At 42.1% G+C, this 16860-nt stretch overlaps 1 protein-coding gene across 1 annotated transcript; it reads left to right on the forward strand.

Moving 5' to 3' along the window:
• The first annotated feature begins 3758 nt into the window (after window positions 1-3758).
• Window positions 3759-8361, forward strand: LOC120685336. The gene is made up of 12 exons (XM_039967192.1): window positions 3759-4048; window positions 4334-4431; window positions 4746-4828; window positions 4939-5065; window positions 5872-5935; window positions 6355-6452; window positions 6536-6620; window positions 6734-6857; window positions 6995-7096; window positions 7264-7328; window positions 7973-8054; window positions 8129-8361. Exons 1-12 carry the CDS (start codon window positions 3786-3788, stop codon window positions 8210-8212), a joined length of 1275 nt encoding a protein of 424 aa, XP_039823126.1. The 5' UTR covers window positions 3759-3785; the 3' UTR covers window positions 8213-8361.
• The last annotated feature ends 8499 nt before the right edge of the window (window positions 8362-16860 follow it).

Consider the following 16860-nt stretch of genomic DNA (forward strand, 5'->3'; position numbering starts at 1 on the left):
CACACTGCTTGTTTAGGTGGTGAAACCAAACCATTTAAGACAGATAAATAAAGGGGAAAACATTGTGGTTGATTGCTGAGCGCTTATTGTTCTTGCCGTTTGTTAACATGTATGCTAAATAACTTTGCAGTTAATCCTAGCAAAGAAACAGTATGGAGTATGGACAATCATGTTTAGCTCAGAAACATGAATCAAAATCTATAAAAATGAAAATTGCAAAACATTGAAGTATACAATGTTTAGTTACAGACCTACACGTTTGAGCCTTTGATCTTGTATTTGAGATGAATGGGTGGCGGGGTTGGTGCGAACCTGCGACGCCCCGGCGAGGAGGCGCTGCAGCGGCACAGTGGAGGGAGGCCGGCGGCACGAGGCCCGGCCAGCAGCTCCGGCGTGTCCGGCGGCGCGGAGCCAGCTCGGCAGCTGCGGCGTCGTGGCCGGGGGCGCGGGGCCCGGCCGGCAGCTCCGCGTGGCCGGCGGCGCGGCACCGGCCCGGCAGCTACGCGTGGCCGGCGGCGCGGCACCCGCCCGGCAGCTCCGGCGTCGCGGGGCCCACCCAGCAGCTTCGGCGTGGGCGTCGTGGGCGTGGAGGGAGGCCGGGCGCAGTGGAGGGAGGCCGGCGTGGCCGGCTGTGCGGGGCCCGAACGACGTGGCGCCCGCACGGCAGATCTGGCATGGCCGGCGGCGGCGGCTGCGCCCGGCACCTCCGGCGGCGGCGGCGGCGAGCGGGACCTCCGGCTTCGCAAGGCGGCGCGCGGAGGGGAATTGCTATGTGTGTTGCGTGTGTGTGTGTTGCGTGAGTGAGCACTGAGTCAGTGTATAAGTGCAGGACTTTGCCGAGTGTCGTGGATCTGGCACTCGGCAAAGTTTACGAGTTTGCCGAGTGCCCAGATCCATGGCACTCGGCAACATTTTTTTTTGTTTTCTGCCTTTTAATTCATTACAAAGGTTTAAGTAAATTTGTTTGAATTTTTTTTGAAAAGTAACTTTACTAATTCACTAAAAAGGTTCATATTTGATGTGTCAACGAAAGAAATCTCATCATTTCATGTAGTATGCATTCAAATTCAATTTACATCAATTTCATTAATATAGAAGTAAAAAAAGATATATTATCAAATGGACTCAAAAAATGACGAAAAATTAACATGAAGCAACCCATCATGACTGTTGCCTATATAAAAAGTTTTGAACTCAAATCTCAATTCGATGTCACTTTGAGTCAAAAGCTTAACGAATCCTGTCACAATTCTCTTAAACTTCTTCGAGGTTCTTTATTTCGTAACCAACATACGTCACAACTTTTGCAAAACCGTCTCAATTTTTTATCACAGCATCCACATATGATATCATGATATTATGACAAATCACATGATTTTCAGAGTTCATTTGCATTTTATAGAATTTAAAACCTATTCGGTCACACGTTCCTATAAATGTTTTGCAGACAAGATATTTGAATTTTCCTTTCAAATCTTCAACATGGGCTCAAATTGGACTCCATTACATGAATATCAACTTTTCCCCGTCATTATAGTACATTATTCCATACAATAGCGGTTCAAATTTGAATTTTTGAAGAAATACTTTTTACCAAAAGAAATTAACTAAATATAGAGAATATAAGGAAAAATATACTTAATTTTAATATGTACGTCTTCATATCGTAGGAGACCAGGGAAAAAAATTGGGAATTGGGAGTGAATTTTTTAAAAAAATTTCGCCGAGTGCCTCAAAGGACACTCGGCCAATCTGACAATTTGCTGAGTGTTACTCCTTTGGCACTCGGCAAAGACATATATTCGCCGAGTGCCTCAAAGGACACTCGGCAAAATCAAATGGAACGGCTGGCTGGTAGCTGTTACGGTTTTTTTGCCGAGTGTCACATTCTGGACACTCGGCATACTCTGGATTTGCCGAGTGTCTATATTACGGCACTCGGCAAAAGCAGAGTTTGCCGAGTGTTTTTGTTTTGCCGAGTGCTCGAATTTTGGAACTCGGCAAATATAGGGTTTCCGGTAGTGATACCAGGACTGAAATCATTTTTTTATTTTCTATCTTCTATTTGCCAGCTTTTTGTGGAAGCAAATGGCTATACACGGACGCTGATTTTGAACCGGCCAAAGCAGCTGAATGCACTCTCCTCCGAAATGGTACCTTATTAAGAGTTTGCTTTTTTTTTGATAATGTAATAGTTCCAGCCTCCACATCAAGATATGTTTTAGATGTTTCTTATAACACTGCACTCTCAGCAAAAGCACCACTTAGTTCAAACTTCAAATAGGGCAAAATGCTTAATACAAGAGAAGCCTTTAGCATATTACACACTGCACAGCTTTTAGAATATATAGTGGGTACGCTACAAATAAAACGGAGTTACTGTAGCATCCGACCGGCCCCTAGAAAGTATTTTTATGGACGGATCACCCCTTCACCTGCCCCTAAAAATAGTGACATTTCTAGAGGCGGGTGATGGCCTCACTTGTCACAAAAATGCATTTTTAGGAGCGGTGATGGCATGGCCCGCCCCTACAAATGGGATCTCGGAGAAGTCAAACTTTATATCAAAATTGTAGAGAATAACAAGATCTAAAATTTTGTAGTTGATAACTTTTTCATTTAAGGTCATTTGTTTATCAAAAAATTATTATAATTTTTTAGTAGATATAACTATATAGCATCTCATATAACTCAAGTCATTCTTTAAGTTTTTCACAATCTTAACTTTTATATACACGGAAATATACTTGGCATTTTTATTTGTTTCTATAGTTCATAATAATCATAGTGTAGAACTTTCATTTTTATGTATTTTGCTATATGTAACGATTTAAATGAATTTTTGGGTAAAATTGAAAAATATTTTCAGAGGCGGGTGATGTCCTCACCCACCCCTGCAAACAGCCATTTTTAGTAGTGGAAAGCAGGGGCGGGTGGGCCATCCGCCTCTACAAATGCTTTTTAGTAGTAGTGCAACAAGCTAAAGTTCCCCTGGGTTAAGCGCGTGATGTTCTGCAAATGCAAGTCTAAAATAAAAGGGTGAGAATCTTTGTCGTTAAGTCTAGGGATCAAACATCGACGGATAGTAATATAATATGTACTAATATTTATTCGGATATATAGGAATCTTATAAGGATCTAATACCAAGATTTATTCATCGTCGAAGCTAAGGAGATTTGAGACCCAAAAATTGCTTATCTAGTTGATCGTTCGCATTGCCACAAGGGTTGTGTCGGTGATGGAGTTACACTAATGCAAGGCCACCCACCACCACTACTACAGATTCGTACATTAGTGTCGGGTTGAAAAGGCCCTCTCGTTGCTGGTTTTGCACATTGCACTATGCAAATCCACAGTGAGTAACCGTTTTTTATTTTAACCCTTTTAATCTAAAATATTAAAAACATCATGTAAGTAACTACATTTTCAGAAAATAATCATTTTTGTCACGCTAGAGATAGTCGCATGACAAGTGCCCAGTCACATAGACGTTTTGAGTCAGTGCAAACCACCAACTCGGTGCAACTGTGAAAACCCTCCTAAAAACTATACTTAGAGGTTTCCAAAAAATTTGAAATAAACGATACACATCCATAGTTCATCTATAGAAGTACGTTGTAGCAAAAGGTAGGAGTCAAACTCATTGCGTAAATACACCGACGACGGGCCGGTGATCTGATCTCGAATCCTCGATTATATATACTCCAAGTGTGTACGGTTTATGTATATACTAGTACTATCTACCAGATCAGAACAGAACAGATCCCCTGTGCTGTGAGCTGTGATGATCACGTTGACCTTGTTGTATATGCAGGCTCAAAGCAAAGGAATCATCGCCGCCATGGGAATGGTCCGAGCATGCATGCCAGTGCCGCTCCCGGCTCTTCCTGCTGCCGCTCATTCCACCGGCGCTGCCGAGAAGAAGCCCTCGAGGGGCGGCCTCCGTGTGCTCGTGCTTGGCGGCACTGGCCGTGTGGGCTGGTCCACGGCCACCGCGCTTTCCAAGCTCCGGCCTGACCTCCGCATCCTCATCGGAGGCAGGAACAGGTACATGTTATTGCCTCTCTCTCTCTCTCTCTCTCTCTCTCTCTCTCTCTCTCTCTCTCTCTCTCTCTCTCTCTCTCCCCCATTAGATCTCCCATTAGACACATCTCGATCGAAATCTTTGTACTCGTACTTCATTATTATTCATGCATAATTAGTTCCGCATTATATGTTGTCCCTCAAAATTTGTCAGAGAGGATGGTCGTAGCACACTCGATCGGTTGGTTTGGACCTGATATGTTCTCATATATCTTAGTTATTGACTAATTAATGTGATATATTTGCTAGGGAAAAAGGTAAATCTCTGGCATCTAAACTTGGAAAGCGATCGGAGTTTGTCCAAGTTGATATTCACGATCCAAGCATGTTGGAGGCGGCCCTGTATGGTTAGTAATGCAACAACATATCTGTTTAATTATGTGACACAACATGATCAGAATGCCACTCTTGTTGAACAGAGGGAGTACTTAAGTTGTATATTTTACTACCTCTGTTTCGAAATGTATGTCCCTGGACTTATGGTTCGATGTTTAACCATTTATTTTATTCAAAAAAATTGTGTTTGGATAAATTTTTTTGATAAGACGAATGATCAAACTTTGTATAAAAAAGTCAATGGCGACATACATTTCGAAACGGAGGAGTGTCCTATGTCACATCTTGGATATACCGATATTGACTCCAGAGTACCCTTTCCCAGGTGCGGATTTAGTTGTCCATGCTGCAGGTCCTTTCCAAAGGGAGGACAAGTGCACTGTCTTGGAGGCAGCAATATCTACTAAGGTGTCCGTGCTTGAGAGATCGACAGCGCTCATCAGTTGCATAATTTTCCTTGTATCTGTCGAGGTTAATGATATGCTTATTAACGAACTTTGCTCATCTTCCATATATAGACACCATACATTGATGTTTGTGATGATGCTGATTATTCGTGGAGAGCAAAAGGTTTCCATGAACAGGCGAAAGCTAGTGGTGTTCCAGCTATTATTACTGCAGGCATATGTCCTGGAGTGAGCAACGGTATTCACCATTCCCGTGATACGATAAATTAGTCAAATTTAATTTGCTTTATGTTTATTGTTTGCGTTTTTGAGTAGTTAGTGTTAATGTTCTTGACTGTTACACAAAAATGGTTCCTTTTGCTTATTATCCTTTTGGCTAATAGTTTAGATAAATGGCGTGATATCCAACATTAATTTTCGAACCGAAGCACAAAATTTAGATTGATTACTCACAAGAAAAGGTGTGCTCAAACTTGAAAAAGGGAAGAAGAGAAATATGGATCTTTGATCATGTCAGTTGAGAAATCATAAACGAATAAATGGACATAACATGTTTTTATGAGGGAATGTACAGAGAATTAATGGGTTGTCTATACGATGCCACAAGTAGATCAATTTATCATAGCATGTGTTGATAAAAACTAAAACTATCTTTTTGGGGGTTAACTTATTCATACCAATTTCACTCTTTTTGAGGCTAAAAGCCCTGACCACACATATTGTCCAAACGTGCACGGAGGGGGACAGTATTGTTTAATTGCCAAGCCATATTCAATAACCAGGTCCTGGTCAAATAATTGGGCAAATGATGAAATCGGTTGCATGTGCCTTGTCCTTTGTGAAATTGAGGAAATGATGAAATTGGTTCCATGTGCCTTGTTCCGAGGACAGAGTGTGACACAAACCAAAGTAGATCACAATCTTTATAATTAATTAATGTAGCAAAATCAGATGGTAGTGAAATAGCAGGCAATTATGTATATAACAGGCGAACATATTGTTTTTGAAGTGCTTACTCATGTGTTTCATTATTCTCTGTGACAGTGATGGCTGCCGAGCTGGTGCATGCTGCTAGAAGGGAAAAGGCTAGTGAACCTGAAAGACTAAGGTAAGGCTAGAGTTTTTTATTGTCTAGAAAAGTAATTTTCAAAATAGTCATTCAGCCTGTTTGCAGAGTTGTCTCACTTGTACTCCACCCGTCCAGGTGCTTCTTTTTAAAATTAGCATCTCTCTCTTTTTTTGGAAAAGGGAACCTTTATTGATCTTAGACAATTACATCAAAGTGATACATCATACCAAAATCCAACCCGGCCTCTTACCAGTTCTTTTTTATGAAAAAAATCGATGCAAAAGAACCATTGCAATATTTGGTTTTCTTCTGCCATGTGAAACAGATAATTAAAGCAATCCCATTATTTCAACAATATATGCATTGCATTAACTAGTTTGGTACTTTAGTTTACTAAGTCAGAAATTAGCTTACTATATGAATCCATAGCTGATACATATGTTAAATATCTTTTCTAGATTCTTCTATTACATCGCTGGTTCTGGTGGTGTTGGCCCCACAACATTGGCATCAAGTTTTTTGCTACTTGGGGAGGATGTCATTGTATATAACAAGGGTACTTTTAACTTCTCCATTTGTTCACTATTTGTGTTCTTCAGTGTTGGAAAAACTCGTAAGTCATTCTTATTAGTCATTTAGGAAAGGAAAGGAAGCTAAAGCCCTATAGTGGATCTCTAAACATTGATTTTGGAAAGGGTGTTGGAAAGAAAGATGTTTACTTATTGTAAGTATTTTTTACTAACACTATCTTTCCATATCTTATAATTGACAAATTAGAAATTCAATGGACAAAACAGGATCGACACTAATAAATTCATATTACATTGTCTATTACAGGAATTTACCTGAAGTGAAGAGTACTTTTAAGATTCTAAGTGTGCCAACTGTTAGTGCTCGATTTGGTTCGGATCCTTTCTTCTGGAATTGGGGAATGCATACTTTTGCAACCTTTTTACCTACTGTAAGTAATTTTTCTTTTAAAATTATGCAGTATGAAGTTATTTCATTTTATCCTTCAGATAATAAACTGCAATGGAAGTTTCAAACGAATAGGTAGTAATAATACAATATATGTAACTCCATCTTGGTCTGTTTCAGGAGTCCTTGAGGGATAAAAATAAGGTCCTAAAACTGGTTGAGTTGGTTGATCCCATTGTTCGAACCATTGATGTCATTGCTGGAGAATGTGTCGCCATGAGAGTATGCACTATTCAACTTTTCTTATTATTATTTTCAGGAAAAAAAGAGAGAAAACTAACACCAACAGCCAAACAGCAGATGATTTCTAATGATAAATGTGTCCAAAGTAAGTAGGGACTACAACTACTAAATGGCACTACCCAACCAATTTTATTTCCTTTCTGTAGGTAGTCTTGGAGCATTCAAATGGCCAGAATAGTGTGGGATTATTTACTCACGAAAAGTTGTCGGTGTAAGTACTACTGAGCATAACTTACAAATTGAGCATATTCGAGATTACATGCACTTAGGAAGCTTCACAGTGTTATCAATGTCACGATATTAAATAGAAAAACAGATGCATAAGGATGCAGGTGTATTTAAAACCTCCCATACCCAAAGATGGTCGCAGATGTTTTGACTCCCTAGTGATTTTAGTTTCCTTGCTCCTTTGGAAAGAAAAGAATAACAGGATCTTTGATCGTTGTGTCCAAACGATCAATGAGGTGTTGTCTAGGATGGCCGATGAGATATATCGGGTCTTGGCTAGAGCTAGTTGTAGGTGCTCTAGGTTGGCTCTCAGGTCGCGCAACGTTTAAATGTAATTGTCCCCTGTGTCTATGTCGGGCCAGTTCCCCATTCTATAGCCGACCCTTTTGTAACTGTTCTCTCCCTCTTAATGAAAAACATGCTCAAGCACGGTCGGGAAAATTAGTTATTACGCATACATTTAACTTGAAGTCTAGGAGTAATCCTCATCAGCTTGCAGCAGTGAATAGAAGTATTGTGGAGTGCTATCTAAGCATGTAAGGGTTTTAGCAGTGCCCTAAACAAAATAGGAAGAGGGGTACTTGACTATGATCCTCATCTAAGCATGTTTAGGGTGATTTTTTTCAGATCAGTCGGCTATGCAGTAGCCGCATTCATTTTAACAATTATTGAGGGCAACACACAGCCAGGTGTCTGGTTTCCAGAAGAGGTGAGTGATGCAATTTGAGTTAATGAAGTACTCATTTCCAGCTGCCTGAAATGTCAATATTCGTTCCCGTGCAGCCCGAGGGAATTGCAAGTGAAGCAAGGAACCTGCTTCTTAAGCGTGCAACTCAAGGAGCAACTAACTTCGTGATGAACAAGTGAATTTTCTTCCAACGTCAAGATGAACCTTTAACCATATGTAAAGAAAAACAATTTAATCGAGTTGTGTTTGTGAGCTAACATGTTCCGCCACTTGAATTGGCAACCTTCATGGATGGTGGGAATTGATCCAAATGGAATTCGTTGAGGAATTTACGTGTGAGGATACATAATTTGTGTTCAAATACTATGATACCTGATATCTAGCAACATAATATTTAGCAATTCCCCTAGAAACGTTGGAGCAACTTATGGTCAACGAAGAAGTCAGAATGTGAGCAGTTTCCCACGGTTGAGTGTGATGTTTTCACATGTTCTGCTGAACCATTTTCACTACTAGAAAACAGGTCAAAGATTCAGGCCAAAGGAACCACTTGTTCCTTGAACCGGTACTAATGTGAGACATCATCACCGGCTGCATCAATAGCCGGTACTCTTGGCCTGCGCCGAGCGCTGGCAAGGCGCGCAACGGCACAAACCGGTGCCAATGCACTGACAAAGGCACCGGGTAACTCCTTGAGCCGGTACCAAAATGGCCATGCATCAATGGCACCGGGTGGTGGCAAGACCCGGTTCTTATGGAGTAGACATTAGCATCGGGTCATGCCATGATCCGGTGCCTGTGCTGGCCCTGGACATAGGCACCGGTTGGTGCCTTCAACCGGTGCTGATCAATTACTTTTGGAACCGGTTGATTAGCACCAACCGGTGCCTTTGTGCTCCTACTTAAATACCCCGCCCCCTCCCCCCCAAGCTACTGTGAACTCACTGTTCATGGCAGCTGAGTGAGGGAAGGGGGCGAATTTTTTCATTTTTTTAAAAGGTTAGTAATATTCTTTTCAATACTTTTACAAATTAATTTTGTAGATGTAGTTAGCACTTGATTTAGTTTATACACATAATAAATATTTGTAGATATATATTTTTGGACCTGATTTAGTTTATGTTTCATATTATTGTTATATAAAATATTAGGCATAAGATAACTATTTATTTATATATAGTTAGGATTTGGATTATTATATTTTTATATTAGGCATGCATAATATATATTTATAGTATATAATTTTGATGACACTCCAATTTAATTTGTTTAGTAATCAATCATTGATTAATTCAATATATTATTATTTTTACTTCCAATGTTTATTTAAGAATGGTTATGTTGACACTAGTTTGATGTTAATATATGAAATGTGAACCCAGATGAGTCGGCAATGGATGTACATGACGGACCGGCGTTCAATGGAGTTCATCGATGGTGTGCATGAATTCATTAAAGTTGCAGAGAACCACAAGTATGGTGGTTTTGTTCGCTGTCCATGCAAAAACTGCAAGAATGAGAAGGATTACTCATCATCAAGAACCATCCACAATCACTTGTTCAGTAGTGGTTTTATGCTGAACTATTATGTTTGGACCAAGCATGAAGAAAAAGGAATAATGCTGGATAATAATGAAGAAGAAGATGACAGGATTCCTGACTTTGCAGGCAATTACGGTGCCTTTTAAGATGACATTGCAATGGGTGAGTCTGAAGAAGATGCTGAAGGACACGATGTAGAAGATGATCTCGGTCAGATGCTGCGCGAAGCTTAGGAAGTTTGCGAAATAAAAAAGAATCGAGAGATCTGAAGCGTATGTTGGAGGACTACAGAATATTGTTGTACCCAGATTGCAAACAAGGCCAAAAGAAGTTGGGTACCACATTAGAATTATTGCAATGGAAGGCATCAAATGGTTTGTCTGACAAGGGATTCGAGAAGTTGCTGAAACTTAAAAAAAACTTACTCCCTGAGGATAACACCTTGCCGGAGACAACATACGAGGAAAAAAGGTTATTTGTCCTTTAGGATTAGAGGCACAGAAGATATATGCTTGTCCTAATGACTGCATCCTATATCGAGGTGAGTATGAAAATTTGGATTCATGCCTTGTATGCAACGCATGCCAGTACAAGATCCCTCAAGATGATCCAGGCGACATTGATGGGATGCGTGTCAAGAAGAGGGTGCCTACCAAGGTGATGTGGTATTTACCTCTAATACCACGTCTAAAACATTTGTTCATGAACAAAACTAATGCTAAATTGATGTGATGGCACAAAGAAGAACGTAAGCAAGATAATATGTTGAGACACCTCGCTGATGGGTCGCAGTGGAGAAAGGTGGACAGAACATTCCCAATATTTGCAAATGATGCGAGGAATGTAAGGTTCGGCTTAAGTACGGATGGCATGAATCCTTTCAGTGAGCAGAGCAGTGGCCATAGTACCTGGCCTGTGACACTCTGTATATACAACCTTCCTCCCTGGTTGTGTATGAAGCGAAAATTCATTATGATGCCGGTGCTTATCCCCGGCCCGAAGCAACCTGATAACGATATAGATGTATATCTGAAACCACTGATTGAGGATCTCCTATTGTTGTGGAAAGAAGAGGGTGTTCGTATGTGGGATGCACACGTAGAGGAACATTTTAACCTTCGTGCATTGCTTTTCGTAACCACCAACGATTGGCCAGCACTAAGCAACCTCTCCAGACATTCCAATAAGGGTTATAGGGCATGCACCCATTGTTTAGAAGAAACCGACAGCACGTACCTCAAGCACTGTAGGAAGATCGTGTATATGGGTCATCATCGATTTCTTCCGATCAAACACCCATTAAGGAGGAAGCATGCTCACTATGGTGGAAAGGTAGATCGTCATACCAAGCCTAGGCACCGTTGTGGGAAAATGGTGTTTGAAATGGTCAAAGATTTAAAAGTAGTATTCGGAAAAGGACCCGGCAGCAGATCAGTGCAGAGTGACGACGGTCGTGCACCTATGTGGAAGAAGAAGATTATATTTTGGGAGTTACCTTATTGAGAAGTCTTAGAGGTCCGCCACGCCATTGATGTGATGCACCTAACAAATAATCTTTGTGTGAACCTTCTAGGCTTCCTTGGTGTCTATGGTAAGCCAAAGGATACACTGGAAGCGTAGAAAGATCTTCAACGTATGAAATAACGGGCCGCCCTACATCCAGAAAAAAGGGATAAAGGACGTCATTACCTAGGTCCTGCGTGCTACACTCTTAGTAAGGAAAAGAACCAAAGTATGTTTGACTGTTTAAATAGTATCAAGGTCCCATCGGGCTACTCTTCGAACATAAAGAGGCTACTGAACCTGAAAGAGAAGAAATTCGCACACGTGAAGTCCCATGACTGTCACGTGTTGATGACGCAATTGATTCCAGTTGCACTTAGAGGTATTCTACCAGCTAATGTTCGGGCAACAATCATAAAGTTATGCGCCTTTCTCAACACAATTTCTCAGAAGGCAATCGATCCATCGAGTTTAAGCAGGCTACAAGAGGATGTTGTCCCAAGTTTAGTCAGTCTTGAGATGATATTTCCTCCATCATTCTTCAATCAGGCTCGTCCAGAAGGAAGCATTGCGAAGGGTTACGACACAGAGGAGGTCATTGAGTTCTGTGTTGACTATGTGGAAGAACTGTGCCCAATTGGGATTCCAGTATCATGTCATAAGGGGCGGCTGATTGGAAAGGGCACACTTGGAAGGAAATCAGTAAATGCCACAGATCATGCCACATTTAGCAAAGAACATCTCACAGTTCTGCAACAATCAGTCTTGGTGGCTCCATACATGGAGGAGCAGATGCAAATTGTGCGAATCATGTACTCTTTGAAGTCCGAGACATGGATTACAAAACATCATAACAATACATTCGCCACCTGGCTGCAGAAGAAAGTCATGGCCAACGATGAAATTCATGAGCAGCTAGCTTGGCTGGCCAGGGGTCTGGCAAATTCAATCCTGATGTACCAAGAATATGAAATTAATGGTTTCACAATTTATACAAGAGCCCAAGATAACAAGGGCACCAATCAAAATAGTGGTGTCAGTATTGATGCCACTGACTCTAGTAGCCAAACGAACTCATATTTTGGTTACATTGAAGAGATCTGGTAACTCGACTATGGGCCGTTGAAGATCCCTCTATTTCGTTGCCAATGGGTTAAACTGACAGGAAAAGGTGTCGATATCAACGAGTACGGAATGACAACGGTAGACCTCAAAGAGCTTGGCTATCGAGACGAACCATTCGTCCTAGCTAAAGATGTCACTCAAGTTTTCTATGTGCAGGACATGTCTAGCAAACCGAGAAAGGACAAGTCCAGAAATAAATTAAGTTTTGTAGGTCCAAAGGTGAGCCAAAGCGCCATATTGTTCTGGCAGGCAAAAGAAAAATTGTCGGAGTCGACGATGTCACAGATGAAGAAGAATACAACAAGGTTGAAGATATGACTCCATTCGCAGTGGAGGTTGACACAAGTATTCTTTTAGCCGAAGAGGAGGCTCCCTACGCACGCCATGATCACAATGAAAGGGATGATTGTAAAGCGAACCATCGTTAATATTCCATTAGTTGAATGATTATGTCTTGTAATATTTCTCTTGAACATGCTATTAATGATTATCTATGATTGTTATGGCAATTATCAGATTTATTATGCAATTATCTGATTTATTATTCAATTATCTTATTTATTGTGTATTTAAATGATTTATTATGGAATTATCTAATTTATTATTTATTTAAATGATTTTTTTTTGAAATTATCTAATTTATTATGCATTTAAATGATTTATTATGTAATTAATATAATTATTATACAATTATCTAATTTATTATGTATTTAAATCATTTATTTTGCAATTATCTAATTTATTATGCATTTAAATGATTTATTATGTAATTAATATAATTATTTTGCAATTATCTAATTTATTATGCATTTAAATTATTTATTATGTATTTAATATAATTATTATGCTATTATCTGATTTATTATGTATTTAAATCATTTATTTTGCAATTATCTAATTTATTATGCATTTAAATGATTTATTATGTAATTAATAGAATTATTATGCATTTAAATTATTTATTATGCATTTAAAAGATTTATTGTGCATTTAAAAGATTTTCCGTAAAAACATATTGGTACCGGTTGATATTTTCAACCGGTACCAATGCCTTTGCCAAAAAAAGATGGGTGACCTGGAGTCGAACCCGGGCCGCGGCGCATAGATATTTTTGCCTTTCCATTCAGCTATGTAGTGATTTCAAGTTTGAAGGCGGCAATATGTCTAAAGTACATTACTGAAAAGGGCCTAAGGCACTGGTTTTAGGAATTTAACCGGTGCCTTTGGCCTACGGGTTTCCATTGGTACCGGGTGGTCTCCCAACCGGTGCCTTAGGCCCTCTTTGGCACCGGGTGGAGTTTTCACCCAGTACCAAAGGCTCTATGGTATAAAAGGTTGTGTCCTCTCTTCTTCCTCACTACTTCCTTCCACTGCCGGCCCTCTCGACGCCCCCGATCGTCCGTCGTCGCCTCCTCCGACGATCGTCCTCTGCCGCCGCCCGGTCGTCCACCGCCGCCGCCTCCACGCCTGGACCTCTCTCTGCCGCGACGCCGCCACCTGGACGCCTGGCCACCCCCGCCCGACCCGTCTTGGTGCACCGCCGCCGCCTACGCCTCCGCCTCCGTGTCGACGCTGGCGCCCCCTCCCCTTCGCGCCGCCACCTCGGTCCGGCTCTCCCCGGCTGCCTCGACAGGTACACCCCCTCCAATCCTTTCTTTCACCTAGAGCCGAGCCCTCAAACCCCTATGTCTAGAACACCGCCCGTCGCCGCCATGGCCGTCCCCTAGCAGCCCATCTCCTCCACCATTTGCTCGCGCAGCACACGTTCCGGCCCCTCCCCTCTCCATTCCACCCCAATCCGAGCCCCCACTCTCCTCCCTGCACCCTGGAACGCCGCTCGCCATTGCCATTGCCACCGCCGAGCACCACCCCGCCGCGGAGCACTGTTGGCGCTCCTTAAGTATCCATTTTATCCCCTGTTTAACTTTGATAATGGCATGAATTTAATATCAAAATCACTAACCATCCTAACCTCGGCCCAATTATTGGTCGTTTTCACATTTGCACATATATTTTGGAGGTACTTCGTTTTTGCAGGTTTTTTACCAATTTTGGAGCATGAAATGGTGAGGCCCACGATCACGCGATGATACGAAGAATGACGAAGGCCAAAGCCTGAACAAAGGATCGAAGGCCGTGATGATTAGAGGCCCATTCATACACATCCACCCTCCAATGAAGCCCAAAAGACAAAGCCCACAAGATAAGATCGAGATGCTTCGTGGCTAAGCAAAGCAAAGAGATATTTAAGGAAGGATTTTCCATCCTATCCTTCTCCTCGAAGAAATCTCGAAGATAACGACGTCTAAAGGGGTGCAATCGTAAAAGACATAAACTCTAGAAGATTCCAGGAGACTTGGGGAGAAAGTTGAGCACCAGCCGGCGAAGGAAAGACCCAGGCCGGCCGGCCTAGGCTCATTGGGCCGGCCGGCCCAGCCTGTTTTTAGGTCGGTTCGACCTCCCCTTTGACCAAGGGTTCCCTGAGGCTATTTAAAGACCCCTCCCCAAGGTTCACGCAGAGATCAATTCGGGAGACGACGCCAAGGAGCAGAGAAGATAGAGGGACACCTCTTGGAGAGCCGAGGGTCGTGCTTGTTGTCTAGGGTTTGCCCTAGCCGATGTGGGAACCTTGCAAGGAAGACCACGTCGGAGTTCTGGAGCTAGGATCATCAAGATCAAGGTAGGGCCCCGGTTGTGATCTTGTGATGTACTATCATTCATGGTGAAGTTATTTGTGTTTCCAAATGTTTAGCGACCATGTTCTCCTCTTTCGATTTTGTTCTTTTCTTTGTGTTCGCTTCATCCTAGATCTATTATCGAGATAGATCACTTAGCACGATCTTGAAGTCATGGTGGCTAGAGGTTCATGGCGGAACTACCAAAGGGGGTTCGACTTGCTTCAGGGTATCTCGTTCAAAAGGGGGGCGTCGTGACAGGCCGTCTCCACAGAGTAGGCGGAGTATCGAGAGATCGGATTGGAGATTTTGGGTTTAAAGAGGCTTTTCATTGAGATTCACATCTATCTTACTTCACTTTATCTAGCTGGAACTACAACATATGCATGATCTAGGTGATCTAGATTGGTTATCTCTAACTTCCTCTTGCTACCTTCGGTGTTTGTCGTGTTTTTAGTAGATTAGATTCGTTTTCACCATCTCAACACAAAGGAATCTCTATGCTAGTAGATTATTTCTTGTCTCTTTGGTTCCATGGATTGATAAACCTTGGGGGAATACTCTGAGGGAAAAGCTACACGAAAACATGCGCTTGCGGTATATAAATCGGAGGCGCTAAGGAGCGTCAACAAGCACCCATCCCCGGTCACGCCCAGACCACGACAACCCCCTAGCAAGCTTCGCCTTCCCTCCCTCAAGCTCACACACCGCTTTTCCCCATCCAGGTCGCACGGAGGTCACCAGGAACGCCGCTCGCCACCGCCGTGAACGCCGCCGTCGAGACCCGCGCGGTGAAGGACTTCATCCGCGCCGAATCCGTGCAAGAAGACCCCCCAAAGAGCTTCACCAGATCGAGCCAAACTTCCCCGGCACACTCTCCGCCCGAGCCCGTCACCGGAGCAGTGCCACCGCAGCTCGACCTCGCCGCCGACTGCCTGCGCCCGCGGATCCGCTTCCATAGGCCACCTCCGCACGCGCGAAGACCCTCTCTAGGTAGACCTAGGTCTCCTCTAGTGATTCCCCCACAGGCCGCACGCCGTCGGCGAGCCTCCTCGCCGAATTCCGGCCGCCAAAGCCACATCCCCTGCTCTGTCTCCGGCCAGGGGCATAACCGTGAACTATATTTCTTTCTAGGGGCCTAACTGTAAAGTCTTGTTTTCTTTTTCTTTTGTTTCAAAAAACAGAAAACATGTAAAATCGGTAATAAATCGTAGAAAAATCAGAAAAATGCAAACTCAACTGTTATGGGTTCCTTATAACTAGATCTACAACTTTATTGCATGCACTAGAATTAGTAGAGAATTAGAGAGAATTCGTGAGAATTATTGAGAATTAGATATATTAACTAGAATTTACAAAGTGTTTGTATTATTAGATATATTAACTTGAATTGAATTATAGAAATATTTTTAGAATTCAATTATGGATATAGTGTTTTCTTTGTTATATATTAGATAAAGATTTGTATGTATCATGTAATTATTATTTAATTATGCCATTCAAAGACTATATTGAGTAGAATTATGTCATTCAAACACTTTATTACTTCTCGATCTCGCAAACTCGCGCTTAAATGCAAACACACGCTCAGTCACTAACTCTCGCTGACCAACGCTCTCTCCTTCTCACATACGCTCGGTCTCTCGCTCACACACACTCACTGACACTGGTACACACTCACACTCTCTAACACACACACTCCCTCTCTCTCACACACACACACATATACACACACTCACACTCTCTAACACACACACTCCCTCTCTCTCTCACACACACACACTCTAAATACTCTAACACATTTTACGTTTTCAGTTAAGGATGGACCCCTTTGGTGATGAGCAGGCCGCCGGGCAATACATGTTGGACGCAATAAACGAAGATACGAGGGCCAAAACCGCCCAGCAAATGGGTGAAGAAGATGCTCGGACAGCTGATTCATTTCTAAATATGTCTGGAGATGCCGAAGAAGAAGATGATGA

The sequence above is a fragment of the Panicum virgatum genome, chromosome 8N (assembly GCF_016808335.1).
Source record: "Panicum virgatum strain AP13 chromosome 8N, P.virgatum_v5, whole genome shotgun sequence".
NCBI classification, from domain to species: domain Eukaryota; kingdom Viridiplantae; phylum Streptophyta; class Magnoliopsida; order Poales; family Poaceae; genus Panicum; species Panicum virgatum.

Bases quoted from the DNA above. Each gene is read 5' to 3' on its own strand.
- LOC120685336 (XM_039967192.1), top strand. From the start codon at position 3,786: ATGATCACGTTGACCTTGTTGTATATGCAGGCTCAAAGCAAAGGAATC. The intron at 4,049-4,333 runs GTACATGTTATT...TATATTTGCTAG, and splicing joins CTCATCGGAGGCAGGAACAG to GGAAAAAGGTAAATCTCTGG. The intron at 8,055-8,128 runs GTGAGTGATGCA...GTTCCCGTGCAG, and splicing joins GTGTCTGGTTTCCAGAAGAG to CCCGAGGGAATTGCAAGTGA.